Source organism: Dreissena polymorpha, chromosome 3 (assembly GCF_020536995.1).
Source record: "Dreissena polymorpha isolate Duluth1 chromosome 3, UMN_Dpol_1.0, whole genome shotgun sequence".
In the NCBI taxonomy this organism is placed as follows: Eukaryota; Metazoa; Mollusca; class Bivalvia; order Myida; family Dreissenidae; genus Dreissena; species Dreissena polymorpha.
This window is the reverse complement of record NC_068357.1, coordinates 101,755,860-101,772,816: the sequence shown is the minus strand read 5'-3', so window position 1 is coordinate 101,772,816 and position 16,957 is coordinate 101,755,860. Positions and strand designations below refer to the sequence as shown.

General features: G+C 37.3%; 1 protein-coding gene across 2 annotated transcripts in view; it reads right to left on the bottom strand.

The window, feature by feature from the left end:
• LOC127872902 (protein numb-like) overlaps positions 1-16,957 on the bottom strand; it is a 78,638-nt gene that overhangs the window by 50,098 nt on the left and 11,583 nt on the right. For both annotated transcript variants that reach the window (XM_052416409.1, XM_052416410.1), the window contains exon 2: positions 9,816-9,974. In XM_052416409.1, coding sequence (XP_052272369.1) covers positions 9,816-9,953 — 138 coding nt within the window. In that variant the 5' untranslated portion in view covers positions 9,954-9,974. The remainder of the gene's footprint in view (positions 1-9,815; positions 9,975-16,957) is intronic.

Sequence of the window (16,957 nt, the reverse complement as noted above, 5' to 3'; positions counted from 1 at the left end):
CATCTGACCGCTTTCTAAGAAGACACTTTAAAGTATATAACAGTTCACACAGAAAACATAAAAAACTAACAAAAAGAAATTGCGTAAAGAAACATTCCTTAAGATAATGATAGGTTCTTGTTTGCTGAGGTTACTTCTGCTGTGTTTAACAGTAGTGTACAGCCAATCTTGTATTAGGAGACCACTCAAATGGGGAGTAACCAAAAGTCTCTTAATCAAATATATATATATATATCCCAGTGGCATCACGGTAATGGTTGTAGTTGTGGAAAAACTTGAAGATTTACAACACATAACATCCTCTTTAAACTGACACCAATTAATATAATCACAATTTGCCTCTTTACTCTTGTTTTTGTTTTAAAAATAAAGCCAAAATTTTCGTGTAAGAAAGCTTTTTTTTAACTTAAATTAAAGGAAAGAGTCAATCACATTTATCAAAGCCTCGCATTCTGTTTATACTGACCGTTTGACATCATCATAGAAAAAACCACTTCCTGTCTAAAGCCATAAAAAACACATTTCAAGCTAGCTTTCTGGCTTCCTTTGACTAGCAATCATAATGCTAAACCAAAGTTGAAACATGTATTTTTTGCTTAATGACAATAATCCAATTATGTAACAACATGTGCATACAAATGTAGCTCCGCCTTTTAAATCTTTAACAGAGCAGGGCTCAACATTAACCGAAAAACCAACTTGCCCTGCCGGGCAAGTACTTAGAAAATCACCTTGCCCTGAAAGTAAAGCCACCTGCCCAAACATGAAATATCACATCAACTGCAGACATTCCCAAAAGTATTTCGAGTCCACAGGACATTCGGTCCTGTGGACTTAAAAAACTTGCAGGACCGGACTGGGTTTCATAGGACCGAAACATCACGTCACCGACTCAAATTTATTAACATAAAGATAATTGGGAAAATGTAATGGAAAATAAGCAACACAACACTGAACACTAACAAATCACAAAACACTTGCAGTATTCTAAAGTAAAATATTTAAACCAAAACGTAGGTCAATACAAAACAATTTCTCAATTTAAAATAGTTTAAATACAATTAGTGTACATGTATACCTGCATTCAAATTGCTGTTTAAACAAAAGTTTTCAGATACTGATCAGGGCTTTTTTCCTTCTTTAGCAGGGACCTTATATACAGGTGTTTTTTTACTAAGAAAGTGACGCCGATATTCGGCGTCTTCCCCTTCCAGAATTTTTCCCCTAAAAATACCATTTCCCCTCCAAAAACATAATTTTTCACCAAAATATAATATTTTACCCTAAAAGAAATGTTTTTTTTCTTTTGGAAAGTCGACACATATCCAATTTGTACCATGTACAACGATCTCGCTCTCTCTCTCTCTCCCGACGAACACTCAAATCTGGGAATCCCAGTGATTCTATATATAGCTATTAAATTACGTCATGGAAACCGGGCAACTAATCGTATTAATCATGTGACTATTTTACTGGATTCAGGTCTTGCGCGAGAAGGATGTTTCGTCAATTAATTACCGGAAACCAGTCGAATTTTCATCCGGGTTATGTGAAAGCCAAGATATAAACGTTAAAACAGAAAAAAGTCTCACAATTGGCGTTCATACACGAACAAAACAAAACGTTCGGACTCGGAAAATATTAATTGCGTTGACGCATTTTTTAAGAATGAATCATCAAAAACCGTTGGAACCCAGCAGGATGCGGAGGTACATGTAATCAACATCAATTAATACTGTCAGATTATTGTGAAAGTAGACAATCGGCAGCTGCCGCACCTTACCCTTCCAATACTGTAGCAGATCTAGATCGTCAACCCATTCATCATGAAATTGAAATCATAATATTGACATCGTTCCCCGGCCCCAGTTGAAAACATTTCCCATTACTAGATCTACACCTGCAACTTTATTTAGGCATTTGACTTTAATATCATTCTTGTTCATGTGTTTAAGAACAAAAAGGTCAGAGACATGCCTCTTTTTCTAAAAAAAAACCTGAAGTCTGTAGGTGAGTTATAGACATTGAAATGAACAGTTTTTATTTTTTCCCCAAATATGTCTCTTTCGCACTCGATTTTCCCCTTTTACCCAGCGTCCAGCGTCTTCCCCTTTTTCTAAAAAAAAAACCTGTTATATAGGCCCCTTCTCCCAAGAGAAAGGCCCCTCCCACCAACTTAATATCTTTAAAATCATGCATATTTCCCAAAATGTCAAGTTTACCTTGGAATATTTTCCCACTTTGTTAGTTTTGTGGATATTTCCCTCCTAAAATTGAAGGCAAGGCTTTTTTCTAACATTAAGGAAAAAAAAAACATAGCTGATAGTTAAATAACTGTCAGTGACTGAAGTCAGTGAAGAGTGTAAATAAATTATTTTTACACACAAAAAAACATTTATATTTGTTAGGAATCAATGAAGTAGCTAAAACAACAGAACACATGTGGAATATCAAAAACATACGTAAACAAACTAAGTTTTAAAAAGCAAAAAACAATTATCCGTATACCGAAAATTTCATTGACAACTATTTCCCAGTCGCGAAATTATATGACAACACAGAATTTTACTACAAAAGTCAATAAACTGGCCACAAAGATGAACAAATCAATGAAAATGCACTGTAAAGCGCAAATTTTAACCGGAACAAACTGCTTATATGCCCGGATTACAACGATCTGAGTTGCAGAACGTATTTTCGTTTAACCGTAAACACTTTTGAAATATTTACTTGGAAGTGTTTTTTGCGCATGCGCAGGAACATTTCATAAATGTTAACAAAAATAAGACGCAATTTTTACTGCTCATATTTCTTTTAAGCTTTCTTTTATTTCCAGATTTTAATAAAATGAATTAAATAAATTTCTGCTGTTTTATTATTCACCGGACATTCGGACCGGCAACATAGCATTTTTAATCGGACCTGTCTTAAAAACGTCGGTCAGGTCCGACGGTCCGGCACTTTTGGGAATGTCTGCAACTGTAAACCTCTTATTTTTTAATAAACCAAAATGATACACCACAAAACCCTTTTTATTTTTGAACATTTAACAAAATGATTACAACAATTAATGTCTAATTAAAGTCTAAATTAAATGCTCTTTGTTCTTTTTTGCACTTTTCCGAGCGCACAACTAGATTATAAAATAACTTGCCCGGACCCAACTTTTACTTGCCAGGGGCAATAGGACAACCGTTTATGTTGAGCCCTGCAGAGAACGAAAGGGGAGTTTAACAGTTAATGGAACACACGATTCACACGTGATTATCTCTGCATGTACATGTATTTTCAGGAAAAATTGGTAATCCCTTTATGGTCAACAGATTTTCCAATTTTAGCCCTTAAAGTGGTTGCTTAAACCAAGATTTGGACACCAAAATCACTAAAATCAGCGGTCACTGATGGCATAAGACAAGCGTTGCTAGTACATGTAAGTGACCGGGCAAGACAAGGGTTGCTCAATACACTATCAAAACTGAGTGAAAACACTCAGAGGATTTCAAAGTGGTAACATTAGACAAATGTCACTTACATGTAATTTAAGTGGTCACCTGCCTGTCATTTGTTGATGTTATGTCGGTAAGTTAACTTTATCATACATAAAGTGAGCCAGCTTAACCAGTCCAAGTAGTTCATTGAGAAATAGGGCACAAACTTTGCCAGTTACTGCAATACTGGTTTTCAATATTGTTGCACCCATACCACTTATACAGTACAGCCAAAGCGGAACAAACGTATTTCGCGATCCGCGGCGGCAAGGCGAAACGAGTCGATGCCGCGTCAGTCGTTGAAGCCGCGTCAGTATGCAGCGGCAAGTCGCATTTCGCCGCGAAACTTCGCATCTGTCCGCCGAGGCATGCCGCGGTCCGCGACATGATGCCGAGTCGATGCGATCATGAAATATTTTTTTTTTTAATTATTAGTTACATGTAGTTAACAAATTTTTAAAGAACAATTATAATAATAATTAAAATCATAATAAATTTATTGTGCGCGGATTGTATTAGCATATACATGTAAGCATAGTTAATGTGTCTGGCCAATTATTAAGTTTGTTTCCCGCCCGTAGCGTATGTATTTCACACATAAACAAGGTCACGTAATTATGTTTTCGCACATACAAGTGGTCAAGGCTCCAGCATATGGTGGATTTATAAATTAATTGCATGTTGATTCCGCTATTATATTTTAGCTGAGAAAATTAGCAGTTTGAAGCCACATCAATAATCAAGACGGTGACGACGTATTTGTAGTTTTGTTAATTATCAGCTTATTACAACTATTGTTTGAATATGCGTATATAAACACGTTTTATTTTGTTCATATTATACAGTTAATATCGCTACTAATTACCCAATAATCCCGTATATTCCAGTTTTAAAGCAAATGCTGGTAAATATTTACGATACACAAACATTCTCGATATTTCCTTAAGTATCAAATACATTTGGGCATTTGTTACTATTTATAGAGATGATGAAATAACGTCTAATCGGGGCGTTTTTTTTCTCCACTGAACACGCGATTTACGCCTGACGTGATGTTCATGTATTTATACAACACAAAATACACCCAAACTTTCCAAACGACGTTCTACATGTCTGCATAATTTTCGCGCGCTTTTTATGAAACAAAGGATATTTTAGCACTGTTTATTTGACGCAAGAATTTGCCAAAGGACGCGTTTGCATTAAAATTCTGAAGTGTGTTTCGGATTACAAATATAATAATGATAATCGAACGAAACATAAACAGTTGCGCGTAATTAATTCTACGCTACACATACATGTATGCACATGTAGGTGGATATCTTTTTACTCGATCCGCCCGAAAGGAATGCGGCGGATTTACTCCGCGAAAGTACGCGAGGTTAATACAGACTCGGCGTCGTTGCGCGGATCGATGCCGAGTGCCACGGCGATACGCCGCGTGAACACACGATTCGGCCGCCGCGGACTAATAATCTGGCCGTGGCGTAGCCGCGGATTATGTTTGTGCCGCTTTGGCTGTACTGTACAATGTTATTGACGCATGTTTTGTCCTTTAGCGGGGACAAATCATACAGCTTAGCCTTCAAACTTATTCAACTTTTTTACATATAAAGTTTGTCTTTTGATTCAACTGGGATTTACTGGTTTGTTAAGCAAATCATAATTATTTTGCAATGATCGACCATATGTAAAATGCATGTGCATCTCTGGTGTAACCATGGTCATTTTGAGTGAAGCTTTTGAATATTTCTTTGTTGGTTGAGAATGCAAGTTCATCTACATGTGTACATGTTGTAAACATAAATATTGTCTTTATCTGTTAATCTAATACTATAAATTTGCCTAAAGTGACACAATTTTAATTTCTCTAAGATAAGCTTAGCATCTTTCATCCAAAATGAATTGCTTTTTTGTGTATCTTGAATACTGAAACAAAGCGCTCCAGCAAGGCTTAAATGGAAGGGCACCCGCCAAGCCCTTTTATTTATAAAAACAAATATTGACACATTAGGCTTTTTTTCTAGCCATTTTGGAAAATAAAATCATATAAATTATAGTTATATAATGTGTGAGATGATTATAAATTCTATCACAGCACACGACTTATTTTCTATAGACACAGAAGGAAATCAAGTGTGGGTTATTCTGCAATTATTCTGGGCGAGCTTAATGTTTCGAAAATAGTTCCCAATAAATAAAGAAAATATTGCAGTAAAATGCACGTGCTAAAACCCGCTCTAAAAGAAACGTAATAAATGTAGCATGTATATAAATGTAATAAAACAACAAATTGTATATTTGGTGATAAGTTGCATAACCATGCCTACAAAGAATGTTAATTGTTAGGAAACGTAATTCAGAAAACATTTATAGCATGTCAGCCTTTCAGTAGCATCAAAAAACGTGACGTCATTTAGTTTCTACGATTGTTGTTTTCAATGAAAGTGATGTCATTTGGAAAATATTTATGAATGAAAACCTTGTCATATGTTTGTACAAATCAATGAAATCACTAAATACATGTAGTTAACTTTGTACTAAGAAGGGCTGAGTATTGAAAAATGTAGTTCATGTCCTAAAGCTTGAACCAAATCAATCAGAATCGTGTTAGAATCGAAATAATATTTTTCTATGATGGTTTGTTGTTGAATAACCCACGGTAAGTTGTATAGATGCCTGTTATCAAATCACTCGTGCTTCGCACTCGTGATTTAATTCCTACGCATCTATACTCATTACTGTGGATTATTCGACAACAAACCAGTTGTATACAGAACACTCCACGTTTTTATTCCTGCTAGCGAGTGTTTACGCGGAGTTTGAAAGCGAGGTCAAACGTGGCGTTCCGCTGAGTTCGCTATACCCGCAGCGTGTATTACTTTAGCCTAGTTGGTAAATGCAGACAATTTCCGTTCTTATCAGCGACCGCCGCGCAACACAGCGTTAGCAGTGTGCTACTGGGCATGCCAAAAAATAAAAACATTGTCATTAAAAATTGTTTAAATACTGTGGCTTATAAAAATAAAGATTATTGTATAAACAATTTGTATATGTTTTTATTCACAGGTACGTCGACAATATGAATGAATATACGACACGTAAAGCGTTTTGACCAATTAATATTTAATTCATAACACATATAACACCAGAATAAATGTTCTGTTAAATTTCGAAATGAGAATAATTGTTTGTAATCCGAAACACGCTTCCGATTTTTAATGTTAACACGACGTTTACAAATGCTTCCAATATACAGTCATCATGTATATTTCCCGAGGAAAGCGGGCGAAAAATATGCTACAATGTACATGTACAAGTTGATTGAAACAGTTATTGTACTGTATACTGGTTAAAGAGAACATCTGAACGGAACTGGATAAAGTGTTTGGCGTTATATGTTGTTTTGACAAAAGGGATTAACATGTGTGAATGTCACTCTGCCGATTTGGTCCATAATTACTGGTAAACATTGTTTTGAATGTCGACGCAACTAGAACACAACTGTGAATATTTAATGCAACTCTCAACTCAATAGTTACCACCTTCTTTTAGCAATCAATAGAATAACCTACCTACGAGGAGAAAATTAATGCTTTAGTGAGCAGTGAATTGACTTTTTTCCGACAATTAAAACCATTCCTTATGCATTCGTAGAACGTGTTTACTTGAGTAAGTTTTGCATTCAGACAGGAAGTGGCTTTCCTTTGATAACGTCAAACTGTCAATTCACACAGATTTCCGAGACTTTTAAAAGGGTCCTCGTTCATTTGTTTACATGTTCAATATAGAAAAAACATCTGCTTACATGAAAACTTTGGATTAAATTATCAAAATAAACACAATGTTGCAAACTGTGATTATATTAATTGGTAAGTATCAGTTTAATTTTAAACTTTAAAGACGACGTTTTGTTGAATTGATTTTAAAATCAACAGAATATATATATATATATATATATATATATATATATATATATATATATATATATATATATATATATATATGTACTTGTAATAAATGTAATTTTATTTGAAAATCAGGAAGTCAAACAAAGTTAAATTGATCGTTATCTCGTAAAACATGGAGTTTCCCCACGTTGCCAATTCCCAAATCATGCAAACGCAGCGTAGCGCGAAATTTTCTTAATCTCCCTCGGCTTTACTGCACGAGGCATATGGAGGAAAATTGGGGAAAACGCGTGGAGTGTACTGTAGATGCGTGTTATCTAATCACTCGTGCTTTGCACTCGTTATTTAATTCCTACGCATCTATACTCCTTACTGTGGGTTATTCGACAACAAACCATAATAGAACAAGAGCACCGCATACAGGTGCCACGCTCGGCTGCGAAAGCTTGTCAGAATTATTTTTTTTAGAGGTCACAGTGACCTTGACCTTTGAGTTAGTGACCCAACAAGAGATGTGTTTGTCAAAAACACAATGCCCCCTACTGCGCTGCATTGAAATAAAATTTATATTTATCATTTGGCAGGTATAGAAATCATCTCCCTTTAAAGGTTATTACTTCCCTTGAATTTTGTCCAATCCAACCGGGGGTGGGAGTGGGGAGGGTCTCACAGTCAATCATGACCATGTCAGACATCACTGACAACCAAGGCCTGTGGTTTAAAAGAGATCATAGCCAGAATTGATCGTGTACATGTATCTATGGAAATAAGTCCACAGGTATGTAATGAACATCAAAGAAATTATAATTATATCATTTAATTTTTTTTTGACAAATCAATCATATGGGTTATAAATAATCAAAATAATAAATCTGTACAGTAACTGTGAAAAGAACTTCAATTCTTGGTAAGGAAATAAATAATATGAGATTTATAATTACATAAATTACTTCCCTTGAAAATAATTGTCTGTAACAAATCTCTATTTTTAGTAGCAAATAATTAAAAGCCACTACCGTGACTGTAGATTCACCACTCAAATGTGCAGCTCCATGAGATACACATGCATGCCAAATATATAAAGTGGCTATGTTCAATATTGAATAATTTTCTCCCTTTTTAAAGCTTATTTCTTCCCTTAAATCTGTATTTATTACCGTAGCCCGTAAAGGATGACCTTGACCTTTTACCACAATGTGTTTGTCAGAAACACAATGCCGCCTACTGCGCCGCTTTGATTTATTTAACAAAAATATATACGTGGGTGTATCAGATAACTATGTCCATTTAAAGCATATTACTTCCCTTGACTTTGTTTTTTCGACCCTAGACCATGAAGGATGATGATCACCTTGAAATTTTACCACTCAAAATGTTCAGCTCCATGAGATACACATGCATGCCAAATATCAAGGTGCTATCTTCAATATTTAAAAAGTAATGGCCAATGTTAAGGTTTTAGCACGACGCCTACAGCGGACGACGAGCTGGCTATGACAATAGCTCGGGTTTTCTCCGAAAACAGCCTCGCTAAAAATATAATTTCTTAAATAAAATTCAGATATAATAATCATAAGACACTTCTTTCTAAACAAAAATAAATAAATTTTCTTTTTGAATTAGGAATTTTATTTACAATTTCAGTTTGTGATCAGGTCCGTTTGCTTTGAGATCAGGTCCGTTTTACACGTAGCAGAAAACCCCTAAATGGGAAAAATATATATTTACAATTATTAATAACATGCAAGTTTGTATGCAACAGTGAGCATTCCAGATACACCAGCGCACTCAAAAATGCCCTTTTGACAAATAACTGTGCATGGAAAGTGCCCTTTTGGCAAATAGGCCCCTACGGTACCCTTTTCAAATCCTAGCTAGAGCACTCTACACACATACAAAAACTCCTAGTTTTTCATTCATTTATATAATCTGTTGTTACCGATAGTTGGTCATTTATATTTTGAACAGACACTTCATTTACCACTTTTGAATATTACTTAAAGCCATCACATATAAATACATGAAATGTTTTGCAAATTGATCAGTTTTGCCAAATACACATTTTTCAAAATAAGCACTAGCCAGCAAATTAAGACTTATGTTTGCCTTTGTTACAGGCTTGCTCACATTCTCAGTTTTAGAAAGGATAGGCATATAAAATGCTTTGTCAGCATGGCTAATGAATAAAGATTGTAACAGTCCTGTCTAGAGTAGGTAATGGGTTCCCCTGTGCCTGAATGTCAAAATACGATTTTTGTGTGCTTGCTTTAGCTCTGAAGAAAAGATTAAATTAATGAATACATTAATCTATTGCCACCAGCAGGACTTTGTGCCCATGTGCCTCAACAAAATCCTCTAGAAAGACCTGTAATACCATAATACTAAACACGTCACAGTTCTCTGATGTACTGCTTACCCGGACTTGAAAGCTGCAGGTGCCTTCACGCACTTTCCTCTCATCTTCCTGCCACTGGTGAGGCTTCGAGCACTCGGGCACCTTGTCCTTCTTCTTCTTACGAAAGCTGAGTCGTCGCTTGAGACCCTCCATGGGCATACTGTCCTAGCGCCACCAACACTGAAACAAGGTCAAATATCAAGACCGTTCATACTGTCCTAGCACCACCAACACTGAAACAAGGTCAAATATCAAAGTAGTTCATACTGTCCTAGCACCACCAACACTGAAACAAGGTCAAATATCAAGACCATTCATACTGTCCTAGCATAACTAACACTGAAACAAGGTCAAATATCAAGACCGTTCATACTGTCCTAGCATCACCAACACTGAAACAAGGTCAAATACGGATATCAAGAAAGTTCATACTGTCCTAGCACCACTAACACTGAAACAAGGTCAAATATCAAGACCGTTCATACTGTTCTAGCACCACCAACACTGAAACAAGGTCAACTTTCAAGACCATTCATACTTCCCTAGCACCACCAACACTGAAACAAGGTCAACAAGGGCTGTTTGTAAAACATGCATGCCCCCCATATGGGCTCTCCGTTGTAGTGACAGCCATTTGTGAATATGTTTTTTGTCACTGTGACCTTGACCTTTGACCTAGTGACCTCAAAATCAAAAGGGGTCATCTGCCAGTCATGATCAATGTACAAATGAAGTTTCATGATCCTAGCCATAAGCGTTCTTGAGTTATTATCCGGACACCATTTTACTATTTCGGGTCACCGTGACCTTGACCTTTGACCTAGTGACCTGAAAATCGATAGGGGTAATCTGCGAGTCATGATCAATCTACCTCTCAAGTTTCATGATCCTAGGAATAAGCGTTCATCAGTTATCATCCGGAAATCATTTTACTATTTCGGGTCACCGTGAACTTGACCTTTGACCTAGTGACCTCAAAATCGATAGGGGTCATCTGCGAGTCATGATCAATGTACCTATGAAGTTTCATGATCCTAGGCCTAAGCGTTCCTGAGTTATCATCCGGAAACCATTTTACTATTTCGGATCACCATTACCTTGACCTTTGACCTAGTGACCTCAAAATCAATAGGGGTCATCTGCAAGTCATGATCAATGTACCTATGAAGTAAAATTGAAGTTTCATGATTGTAGCCATTAGCGTTTTTGACTTATCATACGGAAACCATTTTACTATTTCAGGTCACCGTGACCTTGACCTTTGATATAGTGACCTGAAAAGCAATAGGGGTCAACTGCGAATCATGATCAATCTACCTATCAAGTTTCATGATCCTAGGAATAAGCGTTCATCAGTTATCATCCGGAAACCATTTTACTATTTCGGGTCATCGTGAACTTGACCTTTGACCTAGTGACCTCAAAATCGATAGGGGTCATCTGCGAGTCATGATCAATGTACCTATGAAGTTTCATGATCCTAGGCCTAAGCGTTCCTGAGTTATCATCCGGAAACCATTTTACTATTTCGGATCACCATTACCTTGACCTTTGACCTAGTGACCTCAAAATCAATAGGGGTCATCTGCAAGTCATGATCAATGTACCTATGAAGTAAAATTGAAGTTTCATGATTGTAGCCATTAGCGTTTTTGACTTATCATACGGAAACCATTTTACTATTTCAGGTCACCGTGACCTTGACCTTTGATATAGTGACCTGAAAAGCAATAGGGGTCAACTGCGAGTCATGATCAATCTACCTATCAAGTTTCATGATCCTAGGAATAAGCGTTCATCAGTTATCATCTGGAAACCATTTTACTATTTCGGGTCACCGTGAACTTGACCTTTGACCTAGTGACCTCAAAATCGATAGGGGTCATCTGCGAGTCATGATCAATGTACCTATGAAGTTTCATGATCCTAGGCCTAAGCGTTCCTGAGTTATCATCCGGAAACCATTTTACTATTTCGGATCACCATTACCTTGACCTTTGACCTAGTGACCTCAAAATCAATAGGGGTCATCTGCAAGTCATGATCAATGTACCTATGAAGTAAAATTGAAGTTTCATGATTGTAGCCATTAGCGTTTTTGACTTATCATACGGAAACCATTTTACTATTTCAGGTCACCGTGACCTTGACCTTTGATATAGTGACCTGAAAAGCAATAGGGGTCAACTGCGAGTCATGATCAATCTACCTATCAAGTTTCATGATCCTAGGAATAAGCGTTCATCAGTTATCATCCGGAAACCATTTTACTATTTCGGGTCATCGTGAACTTGACCTTTGACCTAGTGACCTCAAAATCGATAGGGGTCATCTGCAAGTCATGATCAATGTACCTATGAAGTTTCATGATCCTAGGCATAAGCGTTCCTGAGTTATCATCCGGAAACCATTTTACTATTTCGGGTCACCATGACCTTGACCTTTGCCCTAGTGACCTCAAAATCAATAGGGGTCATCTGCAAGTCATGATCAATGTACCTATGAAGTAAAATTGAAGTTTCATGATTGTAGCCATTAGCGTTCTTGACTTATCATACGGAAACCATTTTACTATTTCAGGTCACCGTGACCTTGACCTTTGATATAGTGACCTGAAAAGCAATAGGGGTCAACTGCGAGTCATGATCAATCTACCTATCAACTTTCTTGATCCTAGGCATAAGCGTTCTTGAGTTATCATCCGGAAACCATTTTACTATTTCGGGTCACCGTGACCTTGACCTTTGACCTAGTGACCTGAAAATCAATAAGGGTCATCTGCGAGTCATGATCACTGTACCTATGAAGTTTCATGATCCTAGGCATAAGCGTTCTTGAGATATCATCCGGAAACCATTTTACTATTTCGGGTCACCGTGACCTTGACCTTTGACCTAGTGACCTGAAAATCAATAGGGGTCATCTGCCAGCCATTATCAATCAACCTACGAAGTTTCATGATCCTAGGCCTAATTGTTCTTGAGTTATCATCCGGAAACCATTTTACTATTTCGGGTCACTGTGACCTTGACCTTTACCTAGTGACCTGAAAATCAAATCTGCAGGTCATGATCTACCTATCAAGTTTCATGATCCTAGGCCCAGGCGTTCTTGAGTTATCATCCGGAAACCACATGGTCAAATATCAAGACCGTTCATACTGACCTAGCATCACTAACACTGAAACAAGGTCAAATATCAAGAAAATTCATACTGTCCTAGCATCACCAACACTGAAACAAGGTCAAATATCTAGACAGCTCATACTGTCCTAGCACCACCAACACTGAAACAAGGTCAAATATCAAGACAGTTCATACTGTCCTAGCACCACCAACACTGAAACAAGGTCAAATATCAAGACAGCTCATACTGTCCTAGCATCACTAACACTGAAACAAGGTCAAATATCAAGACCGTTCATACTGTCCTAGCATCACCAACACTGAAACAAGGTCAAATATCAAGAAAGTTCATACTGTCCTAGCATCACCAACACTGAAACAAGGTCAAATATCAAGACCGTTCATACTGTCCTAGCACCACCAACACTGAAACAAGGTCAAATATCAAGACCGTTCATAATGTCCAAGCATCACCAATACTGAAACAAGGTCAAATATCGAGACCATCCATACTGTCCTAGCGCCACCAAGTTGGCACCAACACTGAAACAAGGTCAAATATCAAGACAGTTCATACCGTCCTAGCATCACCAACACTGAAACAAGGTCAAATACGGATATCAAGAAAGTTCATACTGTCCTAACACCACTAACACTGAAACAAGATCAAATATCAAGAAAGTTCATACTGACCTAGCATCACTAACACTGAAACGAGGTCAAATATCAAGACTGTTCAAACAACCCATGCACCACCAACACTGAAACAAGGTCAAATATCAAGACTGTTCAAACTACCCTTGCACCACCAACACTAAAACAAGGTCAAATATCAAGACAGTTCATACTGTCCTAGCATCACCAACACTGAAACGAGGTCAAATATCAAGACTGTTCAAACTACCCTTGCACCACCAACACTGAAACAAGGTCAAATATCAAGACAGCTCATACTGTCCTAGCATCACTAACACTGAAACAAGGTCAAATATCAAGACCGTTCATACTGTCCTAGCATCACCAACACTGAAACAAGGTCAAATATCAAGAAAGTTCATACTGTCCTAGCATCACCAACACTGAAACAAGGTCAAATATCAAGACCGTTCATACTGTCCTAGCACCACCAACACTGAAACAAGGTCAAATATCAAGAAAGTTCATACTGTCCTAGCATCACTAACACTGAAACAAGGTCAAATATCAAGACCGTTCATACTGTCCTAGCACCACCAACACTGAAACAAGGTCAAATATCAAGAAAGTTCATACTGTCCTAGCATCACTAACACTGAAACAAGGTCAAATATCAAGACAGCTCATACTGTCCTAGCATCACCAACACTGAAACAAGGTCAAATATCAAGACCGTTCATACTGTCCTAGCATCACCAACACTGAAACAAGGTCAAATATCAAGAAAGTTCATACTGTCCTAGCATCACTAACACTGAAACAAGGTCAAATATCAAGACAGTTCATACTGTCCTATAGTGCTGCAACAATATGCCAAAAACCGTATTGCAATATATTGTCAGTTCAAAAACCCGTATTGCAATATATCGCAAAATATTGCTTACTTGTACCAAAATTATAACTTGCCAATTACCCGATAATCCCGTATATTCCAGTTTTAAAGCAAATGTTGGTAAATATTTACTATATACCGGTAAATGTGCTCAAGAATAACAAGAAACACAAACATTCGCAACTTTTCTTAAGTATCAAATACATTTTGGCATTTGTTACTATTTATGTGATGAAATAACGTCCAACCCCGACGTTTTTTTCCACTGAACACGCGTAATTCACCTGACCTGATGTTCCCATTTTTATACAACACAAAATACACCCATACTTTCCATGCGACGTCCTACATGTCTGTATAATTTTCGCGCGCTTTTTATTGAGACAAAGGATAAAGCACTTTTTATTTGACGCTATAATTTTTTATTGTCGCATTAGCATTAAAATTTTGAAGCGTATTTCCGAACTTTGGATTACAAATTTAATAATGCTCAATTCAGAATCAAACGAAACATTTACAGCTGTGCACAATTAATTCAACGATAATCTGTTCAAAAGCATCGAACGAATGCTCCGATGTAACAACGTTTCTCCGTATAATATACTTTTCAGAATGCTTTTTTACGAAAAAAATATTTACACTGCTTTGTTTTGTTTACCTTGTTATCATTATTTTGGATGGCTTTTCTGGACGAAATGTGAATGAATTTTTGTAAAATTTTCGTACCGGTATGATGAAAATCGTATCGCAATTTGCGGATTGCGTATTGCGATATACAAATGTATACCGATATACCGGTATATTGTTGCAGCACTACTGTCCTAGCACCACCAACACTGAAACAAGGTCAAATATCAAGACTGTTCAAACTGTCCTAGCACCACCAACACTGAAACAAGGTCAAATATCAAGACAGCTCATACTGTCCTAGCATCACTAACACTGAAACAAGGTCAAATATCAAGACTGTTCAAACTGTCCTAGCATCACCAACACTGAAACAAGGTCAAATATCAAGACCGTTCATACTGTCCTAGCACCACCAACACTGAAACAAGGTCAAATATCAAGACTGTTCAAACTGTCCTAGCATCACCAACACTGAAACAAGGTCAAATATCAAGACAGCTCATACTGTCCTAGCATCACTAACACTGAAACAAGGTCAAATATCAAGACTGTTCAAACTGTCCTTGCACCACCAACACTGAAACAAGGTCAAATATCAAGACAGCTCATACTGTCCTAGCACCACCAACACTGAAACGAGGTCAAATATCAAGAAAGTTCATACTGTCCTAGCATCACCAACACTGAAACAAGGTCAAATATCAAGACAGCTCATACTGTCCTAGCACCACCAACACTGAAACAAGGTCAAATATCAAGACAGCTCATACTGTCCTAGCACCACCAACACTGAAACAAGGTCAAATATCAAGAAAGTTCATACTGTCCTAGCACCACCAACACTGAAACAAGGTCAAATATCAAGACTGTTCATACTGTCCTAGCACCACTAACACTGAAACAAGGTCAAATATCAAGACAGTTCATACTGTCCTAGCATCACTAACACTGAAACGAGGTCAAATATCAAGACCGTTCATACTGTCCTAGCATCACTAACACTGAAACGAGGTCAAATATCAAGACCGTTCATACTGTCCTAGCACCACCAACACTGAAACAAGGTCAAATATCAAGACCGTTCATACTGTCCTAGCACCACCAACACTGAAACAAGGTCAAATATCAAGACCGTTCATACTGTCCAAGCATCACCAACACTGAAACAAGGTCAAATATCAAGACTGTTCATACTGTCCTAGCATCACCAACACTGAAACAAGGTCAAATATCAAGACAGCTCATACTGTCCTAGCACCACCAACACTGAAACAAGGTCAAATATCAAGACTGTTCATACTGTCCTAGCACCACCAATACTGAAACAAGGTCAAATATCAAGAAAGTTCATAATGTCCAAGCATCACCAATACTTAAACAAGGTCAAATATCGAGACCATCCATACTGTCCTAGCGTCACCAAGTTGGCACCAACACTGAAACAAGGTCAAATATCAAGACAGTTCATACCGTCCTAGCATCACCAACACTGAAACAAGGTCAAATACTGATATCAAGACTGTTCATACTGTCCTAGCATCACCAATACTTAAACAAGGTCAAATATCAAGACTGTTCATACTGTCCTAGCATCACCAACACTGAAACAAGGTCAAATATCAAGACCGTTCATACTGTCCTAGCACCACCAACACTGAAACAAGGTCAAATATCAAGACCGTTCATACTGTCCTAGCATCACTAACACTGAAACGAGGTCAAATATCAAGACCGTTCATACTGTCCTAGCACCACCAACACTGAAACAAGGTCAAATATCAAGACCGTTCATACTGTCCTAGCACCACCAACACTGAAACAAGGTCAAATATCAAGACCGTTCATACTGTCCAAGCATCACCAACACTGAAACAAGGTCA